The sequence below is a fragment of the Varanus komodoensis genome, unplaced genomic scaffold (genome assembly GCF_004798865.1).
Source record: "Varanus komodoensis strain SLA01 unplaced genomic scaffold, ASM479886v1 scaffold15, whole genome shotgun sequence".
In the NCBI taxonomy this organism is placed as follows: Eukaryota; Metazoa; Chordata; class Lepidosauria; order Squamata; family Varanidae; genus Varanus; species Varanus komodoensis.
In genome coordinates, this window is record NW_025335440.1 from 8,466,378 (window position 1) to 8,491,119 (window position 24,742).

Sequence of the window (24,742 nt, forward strand, 5' to 3'; positions counted from 1 at the left end):
AGCCTGTTGTCCATAATTACTCCAAGATCTTTTCTTTTTCAGTTCTTTTGAGCCACGTATCCCCCATCTTGTATCGATGCCTTTGGTTTCTTTTTCCCAGGTGGAGGACTTGGCACTTGTCCCTATTGAATCTCATTCTGTTGCTTTGAGCCCAGCATCCAAGTTTATCAAGATTGCCCTGGATCTTCATTCTGTCTTCTCGGGTGTTTGCTATTCCACCCAGTTTTGTATCATCTGCAAATTTGATTACCTTTCCTTGTACTTCCTCATCTGAATCATTAATAAAGATGTTGAAGAGCACTGGGCCCAGGACTGAACCCTGAGGCACCCTGCTAGTTACCTCCCTCCAGTTTGAGACGGTGCCACTGAGGAGCACTCTTTGTGTCCGATTTAGCAGCCAATTTTGGATCCACCTAGCAGTTTTCTTACCTAGTCCACTTTTTCCTAATTTGCTTATCAGGATGTCATGGGGCACTATGTCAAAAGCTTTGCTTATGTCCACAGTATTCCCTCTGTCCATTTGAGAGGTCACCCAGTCAAACAAAGAGATTAGATTAGTTTGACGGGATTTATTTTTGATAAATCCATGCTGACTTCTGTTAATCACTGCGTTTTCTTCAAGATGCTTGCAGACTTTTTTATAATTTGCTCCAGAATTTTTCCGGGGATTGATGTTAGACTAACTGGTCCATAATCCCCAGGTTCATTTTTTTCTCCTTTTTGAAGTTTGAGACAAGGTTAGCTCTTCTCCAGTGCAGCAGAGTTGCCTTCACTGCCCCTTGTGCAGGATACTTGCAAACCTCCAAGTTAGAGGCTTACAAGCATCTGCCATGAGGGTGACTGATCCTTTCATAGTCAGGCTGCCTTTCCGTCAAGTCGCACAAGTTAGTTGGCATCATATGAAAAGAAAGAAGGAATGGGGATGGAAGAGGAGAATCATCCCGTCAGGTCAGCCTGGTGGACTTGCTTTGGCTAAAGATGGCTTGGGGAAAGGCAAGGAGCAAATGGCAGATCGTCCCAGCTGAACTGATGGGGTGCTTTGGAGCTTCACCAGTGGAAACACCAGCAGCGGAGGAAATTTTATTGTGAAATGTGTTTCATGTACCAAGAAAAGAAGAATCAGATAGCAGGTGGTCTCAACAAAGGCAGTGAGGGGATTACTGCTTTTTCTCTTTGTTGCGGCCTGACAGAAGGGCCCTGCCACTCACAACTCCTGTTGTCTGACAGACGAGCGACATTTCAAGAGTCCTGCCGATTGCCTTCTCTGCTATACCCTTGCCCACTAATTTTACTGGTCCAGTTATTCCCAGTCCTTGTGTTCAAGCTGCCAAACAGTTGAAATATCTATGAAGAATCCATAGCAGCTCAGAAGCTGAGCCAATAGCCAAGGACATTTCATTTTGAATATATCAAAATCAATGGCCATGGAACTTTCAAATTTCACCCTACATTAACATTGGGTAAATGTCCCTTTGGCAAGACAACAACGGAATCAGCTGCCTGGGGAGGTGGGGGGCTCTCCCCCACTGGAGACATTCAAAAGAAACTGGACAGCCATCTGAGTGGGATGGTGTAACTTGGTGTCCTGCAACAGCAGGGGGTTGGACTGGATGACCTTCATGGCCCCTTCCAACTCTACTGTTCTATGATTCTATGATTTCCTTGCAGTGCGTCGCATGCACATTCAAAACTAAACGAATAAATGAAATACTCACATGAAAGGAGGAAGACTAAGCATTAGGTCAAGCCGATGCTCATACTCCAGCAGACACCCCACTGTTGTGATGCCGAGACAGGGTTCATTTGCAAGCGCTACCTGATTTTGCACTCTACCTGTGTAATCATTTTGTGTATGTCAGCCCGTTCCGGTTCCCCAAGCTGCCTCTGCTAAGAGCTTGCAATGGGCCATAACGGGAAGCATTTTGGCACTGCAAAAGCAGCCACTGCTCTTCCATATTGCGCTTCCTTTCTCAGCCTTACATTGCTGGCTTCAGTTCTAAGAGTTCAGTCTTGCGCTCTCTTGTTCAGGGGTTCGGCACAGCAAGCTTCTAACATTTGCCAGAAGGAGCTAAGGAAGAACTTGATATGAAATTGCAGCAGAGGGCTGTGATGGCATCCGAGGGATGCCTTTTGGTGCAGCCAAGATCCGCAGTGCTTAGCCTTTGATGAAATATGCCCGGCTTCCCATTCTGTGTGACTGACACCCATTTGCGGTGGAGCCCGTGCCTTGGTCTTTCCAGGTCAGGAGTATTCCCTCCCCGATGAGGAGAAAGACGGATTGATGGCGCGACCTTGTTTTCTCAAAAAGCATGGAACACTTTAATCAACTAATCACTTTTATTGGAGAGGCTGGCAGATAGCTGCAGCGTCCAAGGTGAATGGCCAGCCTCCTTGTCTTAAGAACAGGAGGCTGCATGAATATTGAGGGATGATTCCTTCTGAGATAAGCCTCAGACCTCCTGTTCTTATTAAATCGCCCTGTCACTGAAAACAAAACAAAAAAGTGGGCGTTTGTCTTCAGCAGGATTGCATCGCAAAAGTGGATTTCAGATTTGGCCATTTCAGAGATCCAGTTTTGATTAGGGTGGATCCTGGCCACTGAACTGATAACAGGTAACAGCGGGTCACCTTTGCTGCTCAGCCCTTCTTTCAGGCCGCTCTCCAGGAGGTGGAGAACTTAGGAAGACGACCTCCTCCTCCTCCCAAAGGTGTGGCAGTAACAGTGGCCCACCTTTCCCGATATGCACCGAAGTGGCCCCAGGCGGGCCTGCCGCCTTCCATTTCTCCCTTGTTCCAGAATTTCACTCTGCACCACATTGTTCCAATTCAACGCTCACAGCCTCTGAAATTGGAGCGTGCCCTCTTTGCCACGGGGTTCGGTCCCTTGGGGTATCACCAGTGCGTCTGCGCACCTTGATGGAATGCTGCAAAAAGCAACCCGTGACGAGCATCAGTCCTCTCTTCGTGCAACGTTTTTCCAAGATGCATGTCCCCCCCACACTCTCCTGTTAATGCTATGCCCACTCCCATTTTTTTAAAGATCCAAAGCAGTTCACAAGACTTAAACCTCCGCATCGCACCAAGTATCAAATTTAAAAGGAGAAGCAGCTCCATTGAACCCATACAAAAAAGATTCAACCCTGATGGCGTAATGAATTTGGTACAATCCTGTGTACATTTAGACTGAACAGGTCCTCCAATTCTCAGTCTGCCATGAACTTTTTCCTGCCTTAATATGCATAGAAAGATACCCTTTCTTTAAATTTAACACTGCAGCTCTGTTTCACAGCAACTTCGCATGACACCCCTTCCTTCCCGCGGTCTCTCCCACTAAGGTAGGAGACCATTTTCTCTGTGAAGTTAGACAGAATCACTCCGAAATTCTCCATGCCAGGTGATCGAGTTACTGAGTACAAATTTGGTCTATCACATACAGGCTGAGAAAACTGGCAAGGCTGTGGATTCGCTTTTCCTGTCTCTTTCTCAGTCATCTGAATTCTGCATCAGGGAAGGCTCTCTTCTGGGATCTCTGGACATTCTGGCAATCAACCCTAATTGCATGCATTGCATAATTAGGCTGCATCTGCTAGTCAAGGGGAAGAGAAAGGAATTGTGCGGAACCAGCAGATGCCAAACTGCTGCATCGCAACCCCTCATCCACAAGCTTTTCACCATCTGAAGCAAGTGAAGATGAGGGCTGGATTTATGGACCTCTTAGGTTGTTAAAGGGACATTAAGCCAAAGAATTTGTTGCTGCATAAATGCGCATCGTAAAGCACTGTTTCACAAGGCGGGTTGCTAGTATTCCTTTGCTCTCTCTTAGGAAACAGTTCCAGCTAGAGAATGCTGAGAGTTGGACTCTTTTTTTACTATTGTGCCTTTGACTTGTCTTTGGAAGGAAGACTTTGGTGTCATCCATGCTCTACAGTCAAGGTGTAGCACTTCAGGTCCAGGGGCCCAGTTTGCCCCCCTGGTACCCTAATCTGGTCCTCTGAGGTGGCTCAGATGGCTCTGCCCAGTTTTCACCCTCTGCTGGTCATTTGACCATTTCCCAAATTTGGTGTGGTTTCCCCCACTCTCATTCTGAAAGGTTGAATGCCTCCGCTAAGGTTTAGGTGCTGCAGGTAAGAGCTGAACACTAAATGGCTGGGTTCAGGGGACCATTGCGGTTTTCTACCATGGTTGGTCTGTCGTGATGTCTGAACCCAGTAGTGGCTTTTCACCATGGTACGTTTGGTCTTTAGACCCCACATTAAGGAACGATGGTTTGTTCTATAGCTCCTCTGTACCACCATGATTTGTCGCTGTCTGAACTCGAGATTGTGACTTCCATGGTCCTGGTATGCCACGACCACAAAGTCTGCTAGCAAGACTGGCACCCTGCAGCCTCCATGAGTGGACCAATGAGGAAGAGGCAGGCAGCACAGGCAGAGACTGATGCACCCTGGGACTGATTCTCAGGCACAGTGGCTGGGTGGATATGTGTCCACTTTGGGAGGGCTGGGGGGGTGAATGGAGACCACGATGACCTAGACACCACTTAACTGCCTGTCTGGTGGATCAAGGGTTTTTGTAAAAAGCTGTGGAAAATGGTGACCACGCGAGGCTGCTTGTTGTGTTGTGTGAATTCATCCAGTGTGTTGGTGTTCTGGCATGGCTCACCACCTTTCTGTGAACTGCCTAAAGACCTTTGGCCAGTCGGTGGCCACGACTGTCATAAATGAATAAATGCGGCCCCCCAAAGCTTCTCCAAAAGGGAGAAACTCTGGTCCTTGAGTTGAATGGAATTTGGTCCTTGAGTGGCTCTGTGACCTTGTCTTCCAAGATCATAGAATTGGGAGGTATCTAGGAGGCCTTCTAGACCAACCTTGCTCAGTGAAAGTTCAACCAAGCAGAATGCAACGGATGGAGTCCGGTGGGTCCAGTGTCGGTGAGACAGCGCATCCTCCCAGAACTTTGAAGGAGCAACCCGTGGCACCGCATCCCATAGCAAAAATGGGGATTTGGTACCACGGACAGCTCCTTTCATGGTCAGGCTGCAATAAGCGTGTTCTTTCATTGGTGAATGAAAGTTTGGGGGCTGCAAAATGTTTGCAACAATTGCATCCCTGCTCATGTCTGAGATTGCAAATGGGACACAATTGGTAGACAAGAACAACATTCCAGCGTATCCAAAGGCTAGTCCATGGGACTACCATGAGGTATGCCTGTGATTGCCAGGACTGGCCAAATGAGCAAGGATCAAGGGCTCTCTTGTTACACCCTTTCCCATTCATGTTTGCAATTGCACAAACATGAAAATTGCTCAAAAGATGCACCAGTAGAATGTAAGGATGGCTCGCATTTTCCAGAATTTTTGCAACTTTCTTCCAGAGATGGATGTGGGGCCAATTCAGCCTGCCTTGAATGTGAAGATCCCAGGATGAAAAAGGCAGAATAAATCTGAGCCCCAGAAACTGCTGCGCTGCTTCTGCTGCATCTTCTTCTTCATCATTATCTTCATCATCTTTGCTTTCCCTACTGACTTTTGCTGTTCTCTTCCTTGTGCCCAGATGGTCCTGCACTGCGATTCCTCAGAGACCCTGGCTTTCTCCGTCCTCCTGGAGAGATACTGTGAAGAACTGTTCGCTTATCACAACGTGACAGGTAATGGCAACCTTCAGGTAGCACACAACTGTGATGTCCCCTGGCTGAGATGGCTTCAAAAGGGGATTGGCCCTTCATGGATGACAGCTCTATCGATGTATTTTGGCCAAGACAGCTATACAGCTATACTGAACCTCGGATGCAGTAAAGATCTGTAAATTTATTATTATTATTATTATTATTATTATTATTATTATTATTATTATTACATTTCTATGCCACCCCTTGCCGAAGCCTCGGGGCGGCTTACAACACAATAAAATACATTGAAATACAATAGAACATAATAAATTACCATTAAATACAAAAATACAAAAAATACACTGAGTTTCAAACATAATAATATAAAATTAAAAATAACAGTATAAAATAAGTAAATAAATAATATAGGAGGAGAAAAGAGAAGGAAGAAGAAGTTGCCCTGGCCAGATCATATATTTTAATAATTAAAATGATGTTTAAATAAAAAGGTCTTTATTTCTGCACTTGTAGAGTGATTTGCCGGTCTCATACATGGTGTTGACACAATGCAAAGATTGTAAAATTCACATGAAAAAATGTACATAAATCATTTTAATCAACCGCATAAGAATGTCTATATTTCAGAGATGTGCTCAATTGAGACATACCTTTGGAAAATATGAATGAAAATGTTCAAATACTGGCAAGCAAAAAGGAGAAAAATGCTTTGAGAAGGAATTGGGGAATTTCAGCTTCAGTTTTGTTGATTCTCGCATCCCTGAATAAGGGATTGTTGGATTGTGAAGCTCTCTCTCTGTCTCTCTCAGATGGTTTTGTGTGTGTTTTTGAGGTCAAATTCATCCCATTTCTGGATGAGTTTGGAAGCTTTGATTTTAAAAAATTCATACAGAAATCCATGTCTTTGTAAGATGCTGTTTCATGGCAACATTCCTTAAACATGTAAGTATTTTCTGCACTCTTTCCCTGAGGTGACCCGCTCTGGAAAACTTAAAAATGCAGATTTTGGGATGCACCTCTGTCTTGCCTCACTGAAAGTCTCCAGAGGTCCCAACTGGGTAAATTACTTGAAAACAAGCAAGCAACAAACCCCTTGATGGCCAGTGTTCACCCTCCCCTACTCAGTCACTGGGAAACTGCTGCGAGGAAACTAAATCCTTTGACCCCTCCCCCCTTTGCATCCTTTCCAGAAACATTTGGTTGCTCAATATGGACTAGCCTACCCTTCGGTCCGCTTTAGCAGAGAGCCTCTGCTGTTGTGCCCCCGTCAGAGGAGGCAGGGACCCAACAGGGCTGGGCTGCTGGTTTTGAGCCGTGTTTGCAACTTGGCTGCTTTGGCCGCTGCCGGACGCAGGATCCAGCTGCGATCTTCACGCATCCTCGCAGCTTTATGCGCCCTTCCGTCTCAATGGCAGGGACAGAGTGCTGTGTGAAAGCGTCGATGATCCTCTGGATGGCCCCAGTGCTCAGGCAGATGCACTGAGTACTCTCGCAACCTCTCGCTCCACCTCTCTTCCTCTCTCCACATATGCATGTATAAATATATGTCTCAAAAGTACAATAAGGACCATGCTGCACTGCCCTGAAAGGGCCGCACTGCTTGCCAATTGCTTTCTGGTATGGAAAAAGTAATTACTACTAGATACAAATTTTAAAGTATGTCTGTCTGGCCCAAAACGGCAGGGCCACAGCTTCACTCTGCACGCTAGATCCCCAGAGAAAGGGCATGTGCCCCAAAGTTCTGGCAATGAGCCATTGTATGTTCTCTGTTGTTGTCTTCCAACTGCTAACCTCTCTCTCTCTCTCTCTCACGCACACACACACGCACAAATGCACAGTGCCACCCCCCCTTAGCTGAAGAAGGGCGTCCCATCCCTTCAAGCCCTGGTTTAGCCTCTTCATTTATTGACAGTGATTTTTAGAGGGAACCTTAAGAATGGAACGTGGATGGCTGTCTCCATCCAAATATCCTTTGGGTGTATCAGGAGACCTGACTAATGACTCCTCCTAGCCAGCCAATTGCCTGTCAGAGAAATGTGACCAAAGCTCTTAGCATACCCTGTATCCATCTTCCCTCAGGAACATCGGAACAACTGCTATGCATTATAATCATCATCATCTTCATCATGCATTTACACCCCACCTTCGTTCCTCTTGTGAGGAACCCAAAGCAATTTACATAGTTTTCCTCCTCTGTACTTTTATCCTTACAACAACAACCCTGTGAGGTAGGTTAGGCTGAGAGGCCATGGCTGTCCCAAAGCCACCCTGTGAGCTTCACGGCTGAGCAGGGACTAGAACCCAGATCTTCCAGGTCCCAGTCCAACCTTTCAACACCACTTGCATTATAGCCGCTCTCTTATGAAGGGACCATGCTTCCGAAAGGCATTAAAATAAGCCCAACATGCTTCAAGAAATCATAAAATCTGCCTTCAGGCTGAAGACACATAACGCTGTAGAACAGTGCTGACAACTCAGGTGATAGCCCAATCAATATTCGTGTAGTGTTTCATAACTAATAACAGCTCCATTTCAGAAAAGGGGAAAGATGAACAGGGGATCTCAGATTTTAACAGGATAGATGTCATCTTAACTAATTCAACTAATTATTCGCCTCTGAGCCAACGGTATTAGCACTAAATGCCTCAAAACATGATTACTATCAAGCAGACGAACTCAAAATACAACAGTCAGAAATAAGGTTGTGGGATACTTTAAAATAAAACATGGGAAATAAATGTTGCTCATTGATCCCTCATCCTTAAAGCAAGTTGCGAACACAGTCTGGGCTTTGGAGAAATGGCATAGGTGCTTTTTAATAATCTAAGATGGCCAATGGATGCCTCTTGTTCAGGAGCAATTATCTGATGGGTAGGTCTCCTTGAAGGAGCTGAGATATCTGCCCAGTGCAGAGTTGCAGGGATGCAGGAGAATATGGTTTGTGAGCGGAATGTGATGACTTTTCCAACTGGAGCCAGCAGATTTCAAATTGAGCCTGCAGATTTCAGATCCTTTCCTCCCTGCACCGCTGGTGTTGAAACAATTTATAAACAGCCAATGTGTAGTTCTTCAAAGGGAAGGACAGGATTTCTTCTTGATCCTTCCAGAGAGCAGGACATGGAATAAGGGTCGCAGGAAGCCAGGTTCCAGCTGCACTTCAGGAAAAATTCCCGACTGTTGGGGCAGTGTGACAGTGGAGTCAGTGACCTGGGAAGGTCGTGGGCTCTGCCGCACCAGAGGCGTCCAAGACCCAACATTACAAAGTTTGCCAAGCCCCTTGGTTTCTGGATCTGGTGTGCTTTAGTCATCCCTTTTCATTAACATGGCACTTCTGGAATGTTTCGCCACTGGAGAGAGTCGGGCGCCCTTAGGACTGCTAAAGGGGTACAGAATTCAGATACAAGCATGCTTGCTTCGGTATTAGCTTGTAATCTTCAGGCAGCGGTGGCACTGATTTCTTGAATTGCTATTCCCTTCGTTCATTGGCGGCTCCAGAGCAATGGCTTCCTCTTTTTTTGTATTCTCCTGGCATCACCCTGTGGCCTCTAGACGGCAACTGGAGGGGTGGAGGACTCAGCTCCAACCGCAGAAGCTCACTCTGAGCTCAGAGCAGCCACTCCGTTTTGCCAGGTGCTTCTTCACCGTTGCGAAGGCGGGCATTTTGGGAGGCAGAGAAGGAAGCGGGTGGAGGCTGGCATGATGCACAGGACCTGGCAGTGCTCAGCCTGCTCACCTTGCGCACCAAGATGCTTCAACATCCGGGATCGGCCATCAGGCGTTTTGCAGAACAGAGGAAGGCAGGAGTGGCGTCCACCTCTGCTCTCTTCCTGCCCAATGTACGGTGCCCCAAATCCTCTGAGTTAGGAGCGTTATCCGCTTTCGGATTGGATTGTGTCCTCAGTTCATTCATCCCCTAAAATGCTGCTCCCATTTTCCTTCCCATAATAGGGTAGCTTTCTTTTCCTGATTCCCACCTCCAAACCCCAAACTGTAAATCCTCTTTTTCTCCCTCTTCCTGCCCCCTGTAGGTCTCTTAAATCAGATTTTGAGCACTGCACGAAAACTGCATGGCAACCCGCAACCAAGGAAGCTGTTACGCTTCCTTATCCATGAAATTGGAACTGCCCAAGTGTGTTGTCATTAGATACTGTCGGAAAGTTTAGTTCTCAACAGATGGGCTTTTCAAAAATTCCTGTTCTGTGTTATTTATAAAAGGCACGATGGTGAAAGGCAGGTGATGAGAGCGTTAGCGATGGGATTTTCAAAGCAGATTGCCACGACTCTATTCTTGTGGACCAAAACCGGGCCTTTTCAGCAGAGCCCACTTTGTTCAAGGAGGGCGATATCTCCGGTATTCCACTTGTCTGGTTTCCAAAAGGGCTTTCAGAGCCCTCCATTTCCAAGCAACAGGAGAGACAAGGAAGCCTCTTTGGTTCAACAGACCTCGACCTCTGCCGTCCCCTTCTCCTTTTGCCTTCAATCATTCCCATCCTCAGGGTGTTCTCCAATGAGACCTTCCTTCTCATAGGTGGCCAAAGTACTTGAGCATCATCTTCAGTGTCTGTCCTTCTGCAGAACAGTCAGGGTTGATTCCTTTTAAGGTCGACTGATTTGATTTCTTTGCAGTTCAAGGGATTCTCGGGAGTCTTCTCCAACACAATTCAAAAGCACCAATTCTTTGGCACATTTTAAATCTTCAATGCCTCCATTATGGCAGAGCCCACAACCTCCCTAGATCATGGGTTCCAACAGTCAGGAAGTTTTTCCTAATGTTCAGCTGGAATCTGGTGTCCTGTAACTTCAGCCCATTATTCCATGTCCTGCACTCTGGGATGACCGAGAAGAAATCCTGGCCTTCCTCTTTGTGACACCCCTTGAAGGATTTGTAGAGTGCTACCATCTTTCCCCTCAGTCTTCTCTTCTCCAGGCCCAGTTCTCTCAATCTCCTCTCACAGGGCTTTGTTTCCTGGCCCTGGATCATCCTTGCTGCCCTCCTCTGAACCTTTCCAACTTATCTGCATCTTTCTTAAGCTGCAGTGAGCAGAACTTGATGCAGTACTCTGGATGTGGCCTGGATGAGGTCTAACCGCTGAGTAAACGAAAACCGGCTCTTCACATAACGTGGACATGATGCTTCTAGTCATCCGGCTCCAAATAGCATCTGTACTCCACTTTTTAGAGGACTTGATACATATCCTTGTTTCTTCACCCTTTGGACACCTCTGTCAAGGGATGCAGTAGCTGAAATGAAGAAACATGTGTGTGGCCATGCCTCTGGGGCTTCTTCACTTTCTCCTGCCTTCTGGACCATCTTGAATTTGCTCAGGTCCACATGAATCCATTGACCTTCACTGCAACAGAAGAACATTCCCGCACATAATTTTCGAGAGGCTCTTGCACTTCCCAAACTAAAATGACAAGGATGATTTCAAGTGCATTACTCCTGTGTGGAGGAAAAGAGTCAGTCTATTGATTTTCTTTCGGCTTCTTTTTCTTTCTTTTTTTACTAGCTTTATTTATTAAAGTCCCTCGCTTTCTGGAACACCGTGTTGGTTTCACAACCGCATCACTGGCTTCTCAGAGTCTGGTACACGCGGCTTGCACCCCGGCTTCTCCATACACCGGCACGGACAATCGGGGCTTCCTGTGCCCTCATGTTGCTCCATCTTGTGACCTTCTCTAGGCAGCTTATAATAAATGTAGGGACACTTTAAATACAAAATAAAACATAAACTATGCCATAAAAAGCTGCAACACAGATTTTAAAATGGAGAGCCCGGAGAGCCCAAACTACATGACTCATTTCAAAGGTCAACACTTATTTCAAGGGCATCGAAAGGATCGCATCGATGCTACCATGTATTCTTTAACTTAGGTGCCACCATCAAAAAGGCCCTGAGGACTTGTTGCTCTGTGGAACTCCTTGGATGCGAAATATTTCCATGTCTCTGTGTGCTCATACCCGTGTGCACACACAAATTTGTCCTGATCACAAAAGAAGCTTGACAGGGTCTACAATCTGGAGGTGCTTCTGGACCCAGGTTTGTCCCTGGAATACCAGGTGAGCTCGGCGTCCAGGGTTGCTTTCCTCCAGCTGCAGGGGATATACCAACTTTGTCCCTACCTGGACAGACAGAGCCTGAAAACAGCTCCCCATGCACTGGTAATACCCAGAAGAGATTACTGCAATGCACTCTATGTGGGGCTGCCCTTGAAGAGGGTTTCTCTCCTCCCACTGCCCTGGGAATGATCAGGGTTAGGGTTAGGGTAAGGAAGTCATGATACAACACAGGATTTCTCCTGAGGAATTTTGGGAGGAGAAAACTGCGGCAGCTTCCAGTCCGTGCAACTTTGCTGCTGTTGTTAAGGAGAAAAAGATTCTAGCGCTACCCTGAAAAAAGTTGAAATACCCCTTTCAACCATTTCTGAATCAGGCCACCCAAATGTGTGTGTTTAGGGTGGCACAGTTTTGCTCAGCAATAACGGAAGTCCTTAGTTACCAGGGATCTCAGCAAACTGTCCATGTTTACCCTTTCCAGCACCTCCAATGCCTGGGCTACATCCCATTAGTAAAATGTCAGAATTTCATTTCCTTTCAATTTGGGTCAGAATGTATCTCAAAGTTCTCTACTTTCAGGAGGGAAAGAACGTAAACATTTTCCAGAAAGGGGAATGTGGCAGAAAGTGGGTGCTAAGCATCTATCCGTTCAGCCCAAGGGCTTTAAGCGTTTTACAAGTCCAGATTCAAGTCCTTCTGTATTCAGCCATATTGGTGCAAAATTAAAATAGTCCCCTCAGTTAAATAGTCAGCAAATACAGCACAGTCTCCATGCTGGCAATGGATGCATCCATTGAATTTGGTTGATGCATATGGGTGAGAATTTGATTTCTTTTCCTCTTTTAACTAGAATTTACCAAAATTCAGGAAGTTCTTCACACTTGGTAAAGAATTTGAGATGAAAAATTGAGTGGAAAAGTGAAATCAACAGATTCTGGCATGCTGAGCATCTCTAAGCATATACAGGTCTGCCCATAATTATACCACAAGCTCATTTACAAAAAGTAATTTCAAATCCATAGATGGGAAGCAAACATCACTCTTACAGTCCAATTAAATGATATTCCTGAACTGAAACTCGGTTTGCAGACCTTCCCAGCACTGCACAGAAGAAAATAGGCATGAGAATAGTTTTCATAAAGTAGTGTGCAAGCTGCCTCTCCAATCCCCAACATTACAGTATTATTCTATTCCATCAGCTCTATTGTTTTCTTGGCAGTTTCCACCATGTAGAAGCCAAAAGCAGGATAGATCTTTAGATCAAAGGAACAGTAAGGGTATAACTGGTCCAACAGGAGGTGTCTGTGCTCATAAACATCTCACAGCAGTTTCAGCACATGAAATTCATGTCTTGATTTTGTAATGTTCATATGTGGTACACTGATAGGAGCATTCTCCTGGACAAAAAGGCATATTTAGAGTTGGAAACTACAGAGGTTTTATCCTGATAAGTAGGCACAGTTATTCTGATCATTTGAGCATGAATTTGTGAACACAAATATTTGTGAGCAGAAGTGGGCAACTTCCAGATGTTTTGACCTACAACCATCAAGCCTAGGAAGCTTAGAAAATAGTGGGGGATTATGGGAATCACAAGCCAAAAATCTGGTGTTCCCTACCCCTGGTTTAGAGGTTTAATGTAGAATTCTTAGCACAGAGTTCTTTTGCACCCACCCTGTTCTTGGTGGGTAGCAAAGTCTAGACTCTGGTCCAATTTATCCCAAATGCAGTCAGATAAATTGACCAAGACAGTAACTGTATTTCTCATTTTCAATACCATAAGAGACACATCAGAAAGAAAGAAAGCTGAGATTAATGGTTGATATCACAAAGAGCTAGAATAAAATGTCTTCAATCTGATGTGCCATTAAAAATCAATTCATTAATCCAGACCGTTCGCTTTTTCTCTGCCAATGTTTATGGTCTGGATAAAAGTATTGAAAATGTGACTGCCAAACGGCACCTTAAGATTAGTATTAAGAGCTGCTGCATCTCTCTGCGGTTTTCCCACATGGTGGACCATTGACCCGGAGGTGGTAAGGTTCTCATTAAAAATACTTTTAACCCCTAGACTGGTTCCAGTGCCCCAGTCTGACCAGCTTCCTGTTCCAGTTGAACTTTGGTTGGAACAACATGGCTTTCTTAAATTCTTACGTGTTTGATGTTGTCTGCTGGAATGCTCAAGTTACAGGAAGCCTTTATTTGTTTATTTATTTATATTGCAATTTATATCCTGCCTTTTTCCTACAAAGGGCTCAAGGCAGCTTACATCCTTCTCCTCCTCCATCTTATCCCCTCAACAACAACCCTGTGAGGTAGGTTGGGCTGAGAGTCTGTGACTGGCGCAGAGTCACCCAGCTGGCTCCATGGCTGAGCGGGGACTCGAACCCGGATCCTCTCAGTCCCATGCTCTTAACCACTGTGCCACATCAGTCTTCCAGCTGAACATCAGGAAGAACCTTCTACTAGAGCAATAGGACAACGGAACCCATGACCAAGGGAGGTGGTGGACTCTCCCACGCCGGAGGCATTCGAGATGCAACTGAATGGCCACCTCAGGGGGATGGTTCAACTCGGAATCCTACACTGAGCGAAGGGTCATTCCCAATGGCCTTCTTGGCTCCTTCCACCTCCTCCCTTCTATGATTCTGTGCCCTTTCAGAGTTCTCTGATAAGGTCAATAAATGTGGATAAAACCTCTGATGTTTACAAATTGGACTTTCAAAATGCTTTTGATGAAGTCTTCTCTAAGGACCCTTAGGCAGAGGCACCATCATGGGAAAAGAGGAGAGGAAACAGTGCGAATGAATGGGGAATTTTTGTAGTACAGGGGTCATAAAGAATGTGAGGTCCCTCACACATCTGTGCAAGAACGGATAGTTTTTAACTTGTTCATATGTAATGCGAAATTGGATCGGTTCAGCAAGGTGGCCAAGTTTACTGACAACACCAAATTATTCCAGGTGGTTCAGATCAGGTGAGAGTGTAAAGAACTTCAAAAGGATCTTGCAAACTGGGTGGATGGGCATCAAATTAGGGAATGCTGTTCAGTTTAACGAGAATAAAGTGATGGATATTGGAGCAGAAATTCAATCTTTCCTTTTTGCTGATGGTGTCTGAGTCAGCAGTATCTGATTAGGAAGGAGATCTTGGGATCGTGGTGGGCAGCTTGATGTAAATGTCAACCCAAAGTGAAAAGGGCAAATTCCAAATTGGGTATAAAAATCTATCTAACATTCAAATATGAAATATGTATATCATATAAAAGGTAATGTAACCCCCTAGTGCAAATGTAAGGCATGAGCCTCCTTGACGTGACGTGTCTCATCGTGGTCATCAGGCCTGGAAAAGATGCAGAGCTGGGGCAGTTGCAGGAAAGGGCAGACAAACGGGTGACGGCATTGAAGGAAATTCTTAGTAAAAGGTAAACAACATTTGGAACTTCGAAAGGTTAAACTATGTGCTATATGACTTGTGTAACATTAAGCTGTGCTATTCTCCTTTCCTTTTGGAAGTTTACACCAAATCTATTTTTATTTATTTATTTTCCGATTTATATCCTGCCTTTTTCCTGCAAAGGGCTCAAGGCAGCTTACATCATCCTCCTCCTCCATCTTATCCCCACAACAACAACCCTGTGAGGTAGGTTGGGCTGAGAGTCTGTGACTGGCCCAGAGTCACCTAGTTGGCTCCATGGCTGAGTGGGGACTCGAACCCCGATCGTCTGAGTCCCAGTCCCATGCTCTTAACCACTACGCCACACTGTCTCTCATGCCAAATGCATGCCTGGAATGCTGACCCTCTTCTTCCTAGAATCTGATTGAGCCTTTCTTCCTTTAAAAAGAACCCCATGTGAAAACAGGTGTAGAATTTCAGGAGGCGACATATGACAGGAAGTCTCCCAGTGCATGCTGGTCTCCATAACCCTGAAGCAAGCAAGAAAGAACAGGTTCAGCTGCATCTTACATGATGTACTTTGATACGTTGTTAAAAAGAGAGTCGGTGGGACGTGATAGAGGTGGATCCAAATTTGCGGTGTGGAGATAGTGGATTGGTGTTTCTCCGAAACCTAGAACCCAAAGGAGTCATCACGTGACGCATAACTGGTGGGAGAGCCAAGACAGAAGCCCTTCTTTGTACAAGGCATAGTTCAGCTGTGGGATTCACCACCAGAAGTTCTAGTGACCGACACCAGCTCTGACAGGGATTAAAAGCGGGGTGGACAGATTTATGGAGGAAAAGGCTATTCATGGCGTCCGTTGTGACGGGCACGCGTTTGTTCCAGTGAACCCCTCCATACCTCATAAGGGCCCTACTGGATTTGTGGCCTGCCTTGCCGGCTTCCCATGGGGGCAGCTGGTTGTCTCTGGAGCAGATCGAGTGCTGGATGGGGCAAACCCTTGGGCTGATCCAGCACTGGCTGCCCTTATGCTCCAGCTGCATCTGTGGTTCTAGGTTCCCAACCCTTGGCCTTGCCTGGACTGGTGGCCATCGCCCTGCCTGGCTCATTGTTTGTACGGTGAAAAGGACTCTCTTTCCTTTGAAGAAGAAGAAAAGAAGAGAACAGTTGCACATCTGGATTGTGTACTGGATCCAGAACACTCTTCTCGGTCAATTTCCTGCTCCAAATGCCCACCCCGTGTAGACACACTGTTTGACCCCAGAGGTGGTGTTGGCAGCAAATGACGCCTTTATGGGTGAACAGCACTGGGGAGAGGACAGCTCCTAATGTATAGGTCTTATAGGATGGCTGGCGTGAAACCATGGTATAGGTATAGACCATGACACCTGCAGAGGGACTGCCAGCATTTATCCCTCCTCCTTTGTGCAATTACCGATGGTTTCACATCACATCATGCCTCCTTTCAGGATGGACCTGCTTTCAGCTTTCGTAGAAAGCCCTGAGATTTAGCTACAAGAGGCTTCTCCAGATTCAGGAATGGGGGTACACGGGCCGGGTTCTTTGCAAATAAGGATGGATAAATGCACCCCCAGCTGGATTCACTGGTACTTCGGAAAGGAACTGATCAACCACTTCTGGGATGCGCTCATTTCATCTCCGATCTTATTCCACAGACGCAAGTTTTTGTGCAAGCGTATTACCAGACGCATCTTGGCAGCTGTGTTTGCAAGTGCATAATGCTTGGCGAGAACATGTGCCGTGGCATCGCGCCTGATGCACCCCTTCTGGATACTCTGCTCCCACATGGCTCTCCCCAGGCATTGCTTAGTCACTGCTGTGCGACAGAATCACGTTTGCTCCTGCAAGAAAAGTATGAAACCAGCCCACTTAGCACATGCACAGAAATGCCGCAGCTCACGCTCTGAAGCTTGTGATCAGTTGCAAAATGAATAATGAATTTGGAAGGCAGCAATCCAGACGGGCTACAGGCTTGCTTATCTCCAAACAAGTTTCAACCCAGAGCCAACAAACTATGAAGCTGGCAGCTCTGCTACCAGAAGCCCGTGTGAGCTGAATGGAGAACTCATTTTCACACCTCCTCCCGCAGCCTTAAGGACTACCTACTTGCTTTCTTACCAAAACCCCCAAACAGCATTCTGTAGGAGCTACCCAATTTTCTCCTTCTGCAGTGATGCTGCAGACGTTCGCCTAGATGAGAATGTTTTGCTAGGCTGTGCTTTGTGATGCTTCCAACCCCCAAAGTAGCCGTGTGCCGAGAGAAAATATGCAAGTGTTTTTCTTTTGAGCTCAGCCCAAGGTCCCTGCACAATTAGAATATTTCTTCGAATGTTGTGGAACACCTGCTGCAAGGATTGCATTCGTTCTCAGGATGGATCTTTATATTCTTTCATTTTGATTCCGTTTGATTGTTTCTTCCAGCAACTACAGTTCTGATGCACAGTGTGCCCTTAGCAATCCCAGCAAGAGAGGGCCGTATTCTGATCTTTTTAGTGGGAATAGTGAGACCCAGAACAACTGGATTAACTTCTGGGATTTACTCCAGTTGTAAACCAACAATTCCTCTCTGCTTTCCCTTTCTTTCTGTTTATGTCTTCAGCCTTTTGATTCTATGTTGCAAAGCTCGGTTGGTTTTTCTTCTCCTGCGGGCCATTCTTTTATACTGTCCAAGGTCTCACTTTTCTTATTTTTTAACAAAATCAACCACAATCGGTTTTCAGTATGGTTTGTGTGTTACATTTTTATATAAAGCAATTGATAAGGTGGAACTCCAATCTGGGGCCAGGAAAATGGAAACTCTTGGATAGAATCATACAGCTGGAAGGGACCTCTAAAGTTTATCCAGCCCAGCCCTTGGCCAATGCAAGAAAGCTGTTCTTGCAGCTTTCCCAGCATAATTAAAGTTCATGGACCTGAAATACTATTTTGCATGCCTTTCATCAGGCTGGACAAGGCTTGAAGCCACCTTATCTTCAACTGTCTTTCCTTCCTCTCTCCCCCTGGTCATATTTGGCAGTGCAAGGTGTGTGAGCTGGCCATTTAATTCAGAGGCAGGGAACTGCTTTCGGTCTGAGGCCAGCATCAATTTTGGAGAAGCGATGCTGCATTCCAGCAGTTGGCGTAGGGTCAAATAAAAAGCAAGTTAAGCGTGTTTCCTGTGGAAGCACAAAGTAGCCAAGCCTTCGGAGAAGAGTCCACGCCTCTAAAATTGGGGGCAACCTCACAAAACCCAAGTGGCCACCACGGGTGTGTTCCTAGAGTTCCGCGATGCTTATCTAGAAGGCCGTAGGGCAGTGGGGGCGAACTCATGGCATGCTAACCGCAGCAGGCACCCAGCGCCCTCTCTGCCGGCAGGCGAGCCAAGCCACCCCAGCAGCCGATAACAGTGCGCATGCTCGGAGAGGAGTCGCGCCACCAGGTGATGACGGCACAGGCTGCGACTCATTGGCTGCGACTCATCCAAGCTTTCGCATGGCTGGTCAGTGCGCTGCCGTGGGGAGATATATATATTGCTTGGACTGGCTGTGAGGTGTTTTTTCTAGACTAAAGCCTCAGTTTTCAGGTTTTATTGTGGTAAGAATGGGCAGAAAGGATGAGCTGTGCAGAAAAAGCTACTCAAGGAAGGATTTTTCAAAATCGCATTATTTTCAATGGGACTTTTGCCCTTTATTAGGGTTAGGGCTGTGCACCAGGGTAGGGTTAGGGTTGGGAAAACGAGGTGTCCTGGCATGGTTCCGATGGTTGGAATGTGCTTAGAAGGGGCAGAAAGGATGAGCTCTGCAGAAAAAGCTACTCAAGGAAGGCTTTTTCAAAATCGCATTATTTTCAAGGGAACTTTTGCCCTTTATTAGGGTTAGGGGTGTGCACCAGGGTAGGGTTAGGGTTGGGAAAACGAGGTGTCCTGGCATGTTTCCGGCGGTTGGAATGTGTTTAGAAGGGGCAGAAAGGATGAGCTCTGCAGAAAAAGCTGCTCAAGGAAGGCTTTTTCAAAATCGCATTATTTCCAATGGAACTTTTGCCCTTTATTAGGGTTAGGGGTGTGCCCCAGGGCAGGGTTAAGGTTAGAAAAACGAGGTGTCCTGGCATGATATTGATGATTGGAATGTGTTTCGAATGGGCAGAAATGATGAGCTGTGCAGAAAAAGCTTCTCAAGGAAGGCTTTTTCAAAATCGCCCTCTCTGTTGCACGCGAGCCAAGTCGCCCAGCATCGCCCCAGCAGCCGAGCATCGGGTAACAGCACACACAGGGGCCATGTGCATGCTTGGAAAGGAGTAGCGGCACCAGCCGATGACATCACGAGCCGCTACTCATTTGCCACAACTCGTCCAAGCTTTTGCATGACTGGTCAGTGCACTGCCAAGGATATATGTACGTATATTTGCTTGGACTGGCTGTGAGTTGTGTTTGCTAAACTAAAACCGCAGTTTTCAGATTTTGTTGCAGTGTTGGCACTTTGCGATAAATCAGTGGGTTTTGGGGTGCAGTTTGGGCACTCGGTCTCTACAAGGTTCGCCATCACTGCCATAGGGTATCTCAGAGTCCCAGCTCTGACCTTGGAAAGCCTTCTGGGGTCCAAGGTGGAACTCTGACTTCAGAGCACCCTTGCACCCAGCAGGTTCCTTCTGGGCCAGTGGTGGCCCCCAAGTCGGAAGTATAACAGTGCAGCCAGCACAGGGTGAGCGTTCCGGAGAGGTGGAGGGAGGAGATTCAAGGTCCCACCAGGATATGAGGAACGCTGGTGGCGTCAGCCCATCTTCCTCATAAGCAGGGTGAAGACATGGATGACTGAGGTCGGAGGGCTGTGGGAAGCTGTCTTAGATGGCACTAGGATGATCAGGGGTTGGGAAAAAGGGTCAGGCCAGGGGGAAGGGAAGACAGGCCAGGGCGTCGAGAATCCCCACCTTTTGTGTCAGGTACTCATCTCCAGTATTTTGTAGACCCCGCTTTGGTTTATTGTGGGGCAGCTTCCGGTATACAGTTGAACAACATGGTTAAGGAATTGCCATATCTGAGTGGTAACACATCAGCTGACGGCTCCTAGTTGAATCCCAGGAATCTTCTATTGAAAAGGTCCAGAGAAGGCTCTCCAGCTGCCTGGGACCCTCCAAGGGCTGCTGTCCATCTGAGTAGAGAGCCCCGGGCTACATTAGACACAGCCCATTAAATGCCTTTTGAGAAAGTTGTGTGTTTTTCTAGTTCGCCTTTTGATGACTGTGACTTTGGGAGTTTGGGAGTGTTTCTGGAGAAGATCCGCTCTGTGTTCAGGACTGTGAACAGCATTTTGGAATGGTTTGTGAACAGGAACAAAAGTCGTGTGTATCATTATGGATTATGCAAAAGGCTGGGAGGAAGAGATGGGGGGCTCTTGGTGTGGGGGCAGCTGTGCACCTCTTGCAGTCTTTAGCTCCATCAACATCCCCGTGCTTCGCTCGAGAGCCAGTGTGCTGTATCGGCGAAGAGGGCCAGCCTGCCACTCGGGGAGGCTGGCTTCTAGCCCCACTTGGCCATGGAGCCCCTTGGCTGCCTTTGAGCCCGTCCCTGCCTCTTCGCTGACCCTACCTCACAGGGTTGTTGTTGAATGGGTAAAATGGAGAGGAGAACCTTGTCACCCACTTGGGGTTTCTCACAAGAGGAACAGAGCCTGGGTCATAATAATAAAAATAGTTTCATGACTCTTTCTCAGCCAGTTTTTTGCTGCATATCCATACCTCTCAGACTCTTAAACACTCATTCCTCTTGTCTGCCTTTTCCCACAGAACAGAGAATGACTGATTTCCATTTGTCTGCAGGTTTACCAAGGAATTGTCAGACATACTTCAGGAAATGATGTTATGAATCTATTATTATTATTATTAATAATAATAATAATAGCAGCAGCAACTATAATAACAACAACAACTGTAACAATCCTGCCAAAACAACAGCAGTCCCATTTAGTTATTGAACTGGCTAAATATCCTGTAAGGACCGAGGAAAATAAATGTTTGCTGCAAGATGTCCACACGCCCTTTTCTTTCTTGTGGTTCACTTGTAAAGCTCAGCGTGCCTTCTGGAGCTTCTGAAATGCGTGAAAACACTTCTGGAGGTGCTTTGCACCGCACAGCCGATACATTACTCTTAGTATTAAGTATTAAGTATTACTAATTAATTATTATTAGTTTTAAGTATTGATTAGTAACCTTAGCTAATGTGTTACGATTCCGGTCGAAGGAACCGGGCATGATGGGTCTGTACCGAGCAACCTCCGGGAAGGATGCCGTGAAGGGGAGCCCCTGCTCAGCGGAGCAACCTCCTCCCCAGTGCCATGGGCACCAGCGGCTCTCCCTCCTTTGCGGCATTTCTGCCACTCGCTCGCCTGACAGGCAGAGAGCTGGCGAGGGAAGCTGGGGTGTTTCTGCTTTCAAGTTGTGCCTGCAGCACAAAGAGGAGGCCGGAGAAAATTTCTTTGAAACTCTGCTTTGAAATCACCTCCTGTTTCCTCCAAACATTGCCTATTAGGTGCTGCATTCGTCCATGAGTTGCATCTCTTCTGTCTCCTTTAGGAAAACCTGTATCTCTGCTCCCAGCAGGGTTTCTGTTTGCCCGACTGCAGCCCTGTATTCAGACCCCCGCTGGGCCTCTGATCTGGGTGGCAGAGCTGTTAAGCGGCCAAGGTCTAAACGGAGCCTGAGATCACCCATCGAGGCAGTGGGTTGAATTGGCCAGACCTCCCTCTCTTCAGTCGCAGGGTTGATGGAACCCTTTGCAGTAAAGGCTGCCGACAGCTTGGAGAGAAACCTAAAAGTAACCGGCTTATTCTCCTTGAGGGAGAGACCCAGTTTCATCAAGCAAGCTGGCCTAGTAGGTAGGTCGCTTCTTAGTGGGGCTGTAGGCAGTCACAGCTTCAAATTAACAAGAAAGCCAATCAAGCTCAAATGAACCTCCTTTTCTCCATTTTCTGTGTCCAGAGTTATGGCCGATACGGTTCTCTATGACTTTTCCCAATGGCTTAGACCCCATTTTTCCAAAATTCCAGAACTTTGGCACACCTGAGTTATTCTCATGCATTTGCAAACATTTACAGTGAAATAGCTTTGGGGCAAAGTTGCTTCCCACCCCCAGACCTTGCTTGGCTTTCCTGATTTTTATTTCAGTTTCTAGATTTTAAAAACTAGGCATCCCTGTGTGCAAAGCAAACTGGTCCCTCAGAAGCTAATTTATTTCCAAGAAAGTATCTGGGATCAGGGCCCCCAAAGGGCAGACAAGAGTGAGTCTGCGTTTGAGAATCTAGCAGCTTTTCTGTTAGCAACACCTGTTGGACAACTGGGAAAGGGTTATGGGGTTTTTGTGTAGGACTGGCCTCACCCACCACAGTGGCCTAAATGCCCCACCCCACTGACAGCAATTTTATGAGACTTCCCATGCCAGTGTGGCGTAGTGGTTAAGAGCACGGGACTGGGACTCAGGTGACCCGGGTTCAAGTCCCCACTCGGCCATAGAGCCAACTGGATGACTTTGGGCCAGTCACAGACTCTCAGCCCAACCTACCTCACAGGGTTGTTGTTGTGGGGATAAGATGGAGGAGGAGATGTAAGCTGCCTTGAGCCCTTTGTAGGAAAAAGGCAGGATATAAATCGGATATAAATCGGAAATGTGCCCACTCATCCTAAAGGCCTGTGGACCCCTGCCATAATGCCCGGTCTCCTCATTTTATTAAGCACCCAATTTCAAGTTGCACTTAGCCCTTTTCGCCAGAAATAGGCGGTTGTGTGCTGATCTGGATCATGACCCCAGTGTGTAGAGAGAAATGTAAACCTTTTCTTCTCTGCAGAATGTCATAGACTCATCAGCTTGGAAGGAGTGGTGAATCCATCAGATCCAATCTTCTGCTCCATGTAGGAATCTATTTTAAAGGTTCCCTTACAGGTGACTGTCTTCTTGGGTACCTTGAGTGATGGAGAGTCCAAAGCACTTGATTCCATTTTCTAAATGCTTGGACAGCTGGGAAGTTTTTCCTAATGTTCAGTGAAAATTTGCCTTCCTGCTACATATGTTGCATCTTTTGAGTCTTAAAGCTTGGGTGGTACAAAATTCCCAACTCTGTGCTGTGTGGCAACCTTTGGACTGGAGTCTGACAAGCTGAGAACCCAAACTCCAGGGTTGCGTATGGACTGATTGTGGGTTGTTGTCGAAGCAAGGCTTGGGACATGGGTTATCACGTTGTCTGAACCCGTCTGAGATTACAAACCATGATGAACAACCCAGTGTGGCGTAGTGGTTAAGAGCTGGGACTGGGACTCAGACGATCGGGGTTCTAGTCCCCACTCAGCCATGGAGCCAACTGGGTGACTCTGGGCCAGTCACAGACTCTCAGCCCAACCTACCTCACAGGGTTGTTGTTGTGGGGGTAAGATGGAGGAGGAGAAAGATGTAAGCTGCCTTGAGCCCTTTGTAGGAAAAAGGCAGGATATATTATTATTATTATTATTATTATTATTATTATTATTATAACATTTCTATGCCGCCCCTTGCCGAAGCCTCGGGGCAGCTTACAACACAAAATATACATAAATATATGTATATGTATATAAATATATACATAAATCGAGAAAAAGAAACCCACAATTTACCAAGCCGTGGGTTCTTTTCATGGTTTATTAGCACTGCTGGGTTAATCTCAAGAACAAACCATGGTTCGATGGCGACCCAACCCCCAACCCCTGAGTTTGCCTTATCGTGTTGTTTCAACCCAGCTTCTGAGCTCAGTTCTCCAGCAACAGCTCTGTTTGTCCATGCATGATATCATTTCTGCACTGAAAATCACCCACATATAACTCTCCTGCGTTTTGCCCTTGCATATTTCCCCCCTGCAGGGACATAAACACCACTGGACATACCCCCCCTCTGAACCTTCATCCTGGAGAAAAAAGGCAGTGAGCACGACTGAGCACACCCTTAAAGGCACGTGCGTCGCATTATGTGCCATTCTGAGCCTTGTGGCTTGACCCTTCGCGTGCGTCTTTACTCGGGCTTGCAGCGTCCCGCTTTTCTGCCGGCCTGCAGTCCATGATCGCCATCTCAGATTGCCGGTTCGGGGGTTGCTATATCAATCAAAGAAGCAGAGCGAGGAAGATTTTGGCAAGAGAAGCATTTGGTTCAACTCTCCATTGCCTCCCTTAATGCGCTGGCAGGCGTTCAGCAAAGGAACAGAAAGTTGTGTCTCTGCATAGGCAGCATGTCACAGCCTATCGGTCGAGAATTAGAAGTCATCTCTGCTTTTGCACTGAGTAGAAAAGCAGTTTTTTCTTGTCCTTAAAAATCTGACGGCTGGAGCGGGATAATGCTTGCATCGCTCCTTCCCTCGCGTGGCTTTTTCTGGCTTTGCAGGATACTGAAAGCTCACCCCTGACGAGCTTTTCTTAGGTGACCCTTTTGGTTCTGGGACTTCGGCGGCCATCGCCGCACACTTTCAAATGAACGTCGGCCCCTCTCATTTCCTAGCCTCATTTTCAGGCCATGAAAGCTCACCGGATTTTGGTAGAATCCTCTTATTGGTCTTCCTACTGGCCTTTTGCTTTTCCCCAGAATGCGCTTTTGCAAGATGCTCCACAAGGTACATTTTGGGGTAAACAAAATAGGGGCCACTGGGCATGGAAAA

General features: G+C 46.7%; 1 protein-coding gene across 1 annotated transcript in view; it reads left to right on the plus strand.

The window, feature by feature from the left end:
- Positions 1-5,552: 5,552 nt before the first annotated feature.
- The window catches only part of CRHR2 (corticotropin releasing hormone receptor 2), a 121,914-nt gene continuing 102,724 nt past the window's right edge, over positions 5,553-24,742 (plus strand). The window contains exon 1 of the mRNA XM_044424990.1: positions 5,553-5,646. Coding sequence (XP_044280925.1) covers positions 5,553-5,646 — 94 coding nt within the window. The remainder of the gene's footprint in view (positions 5,647-24,742) is intronic.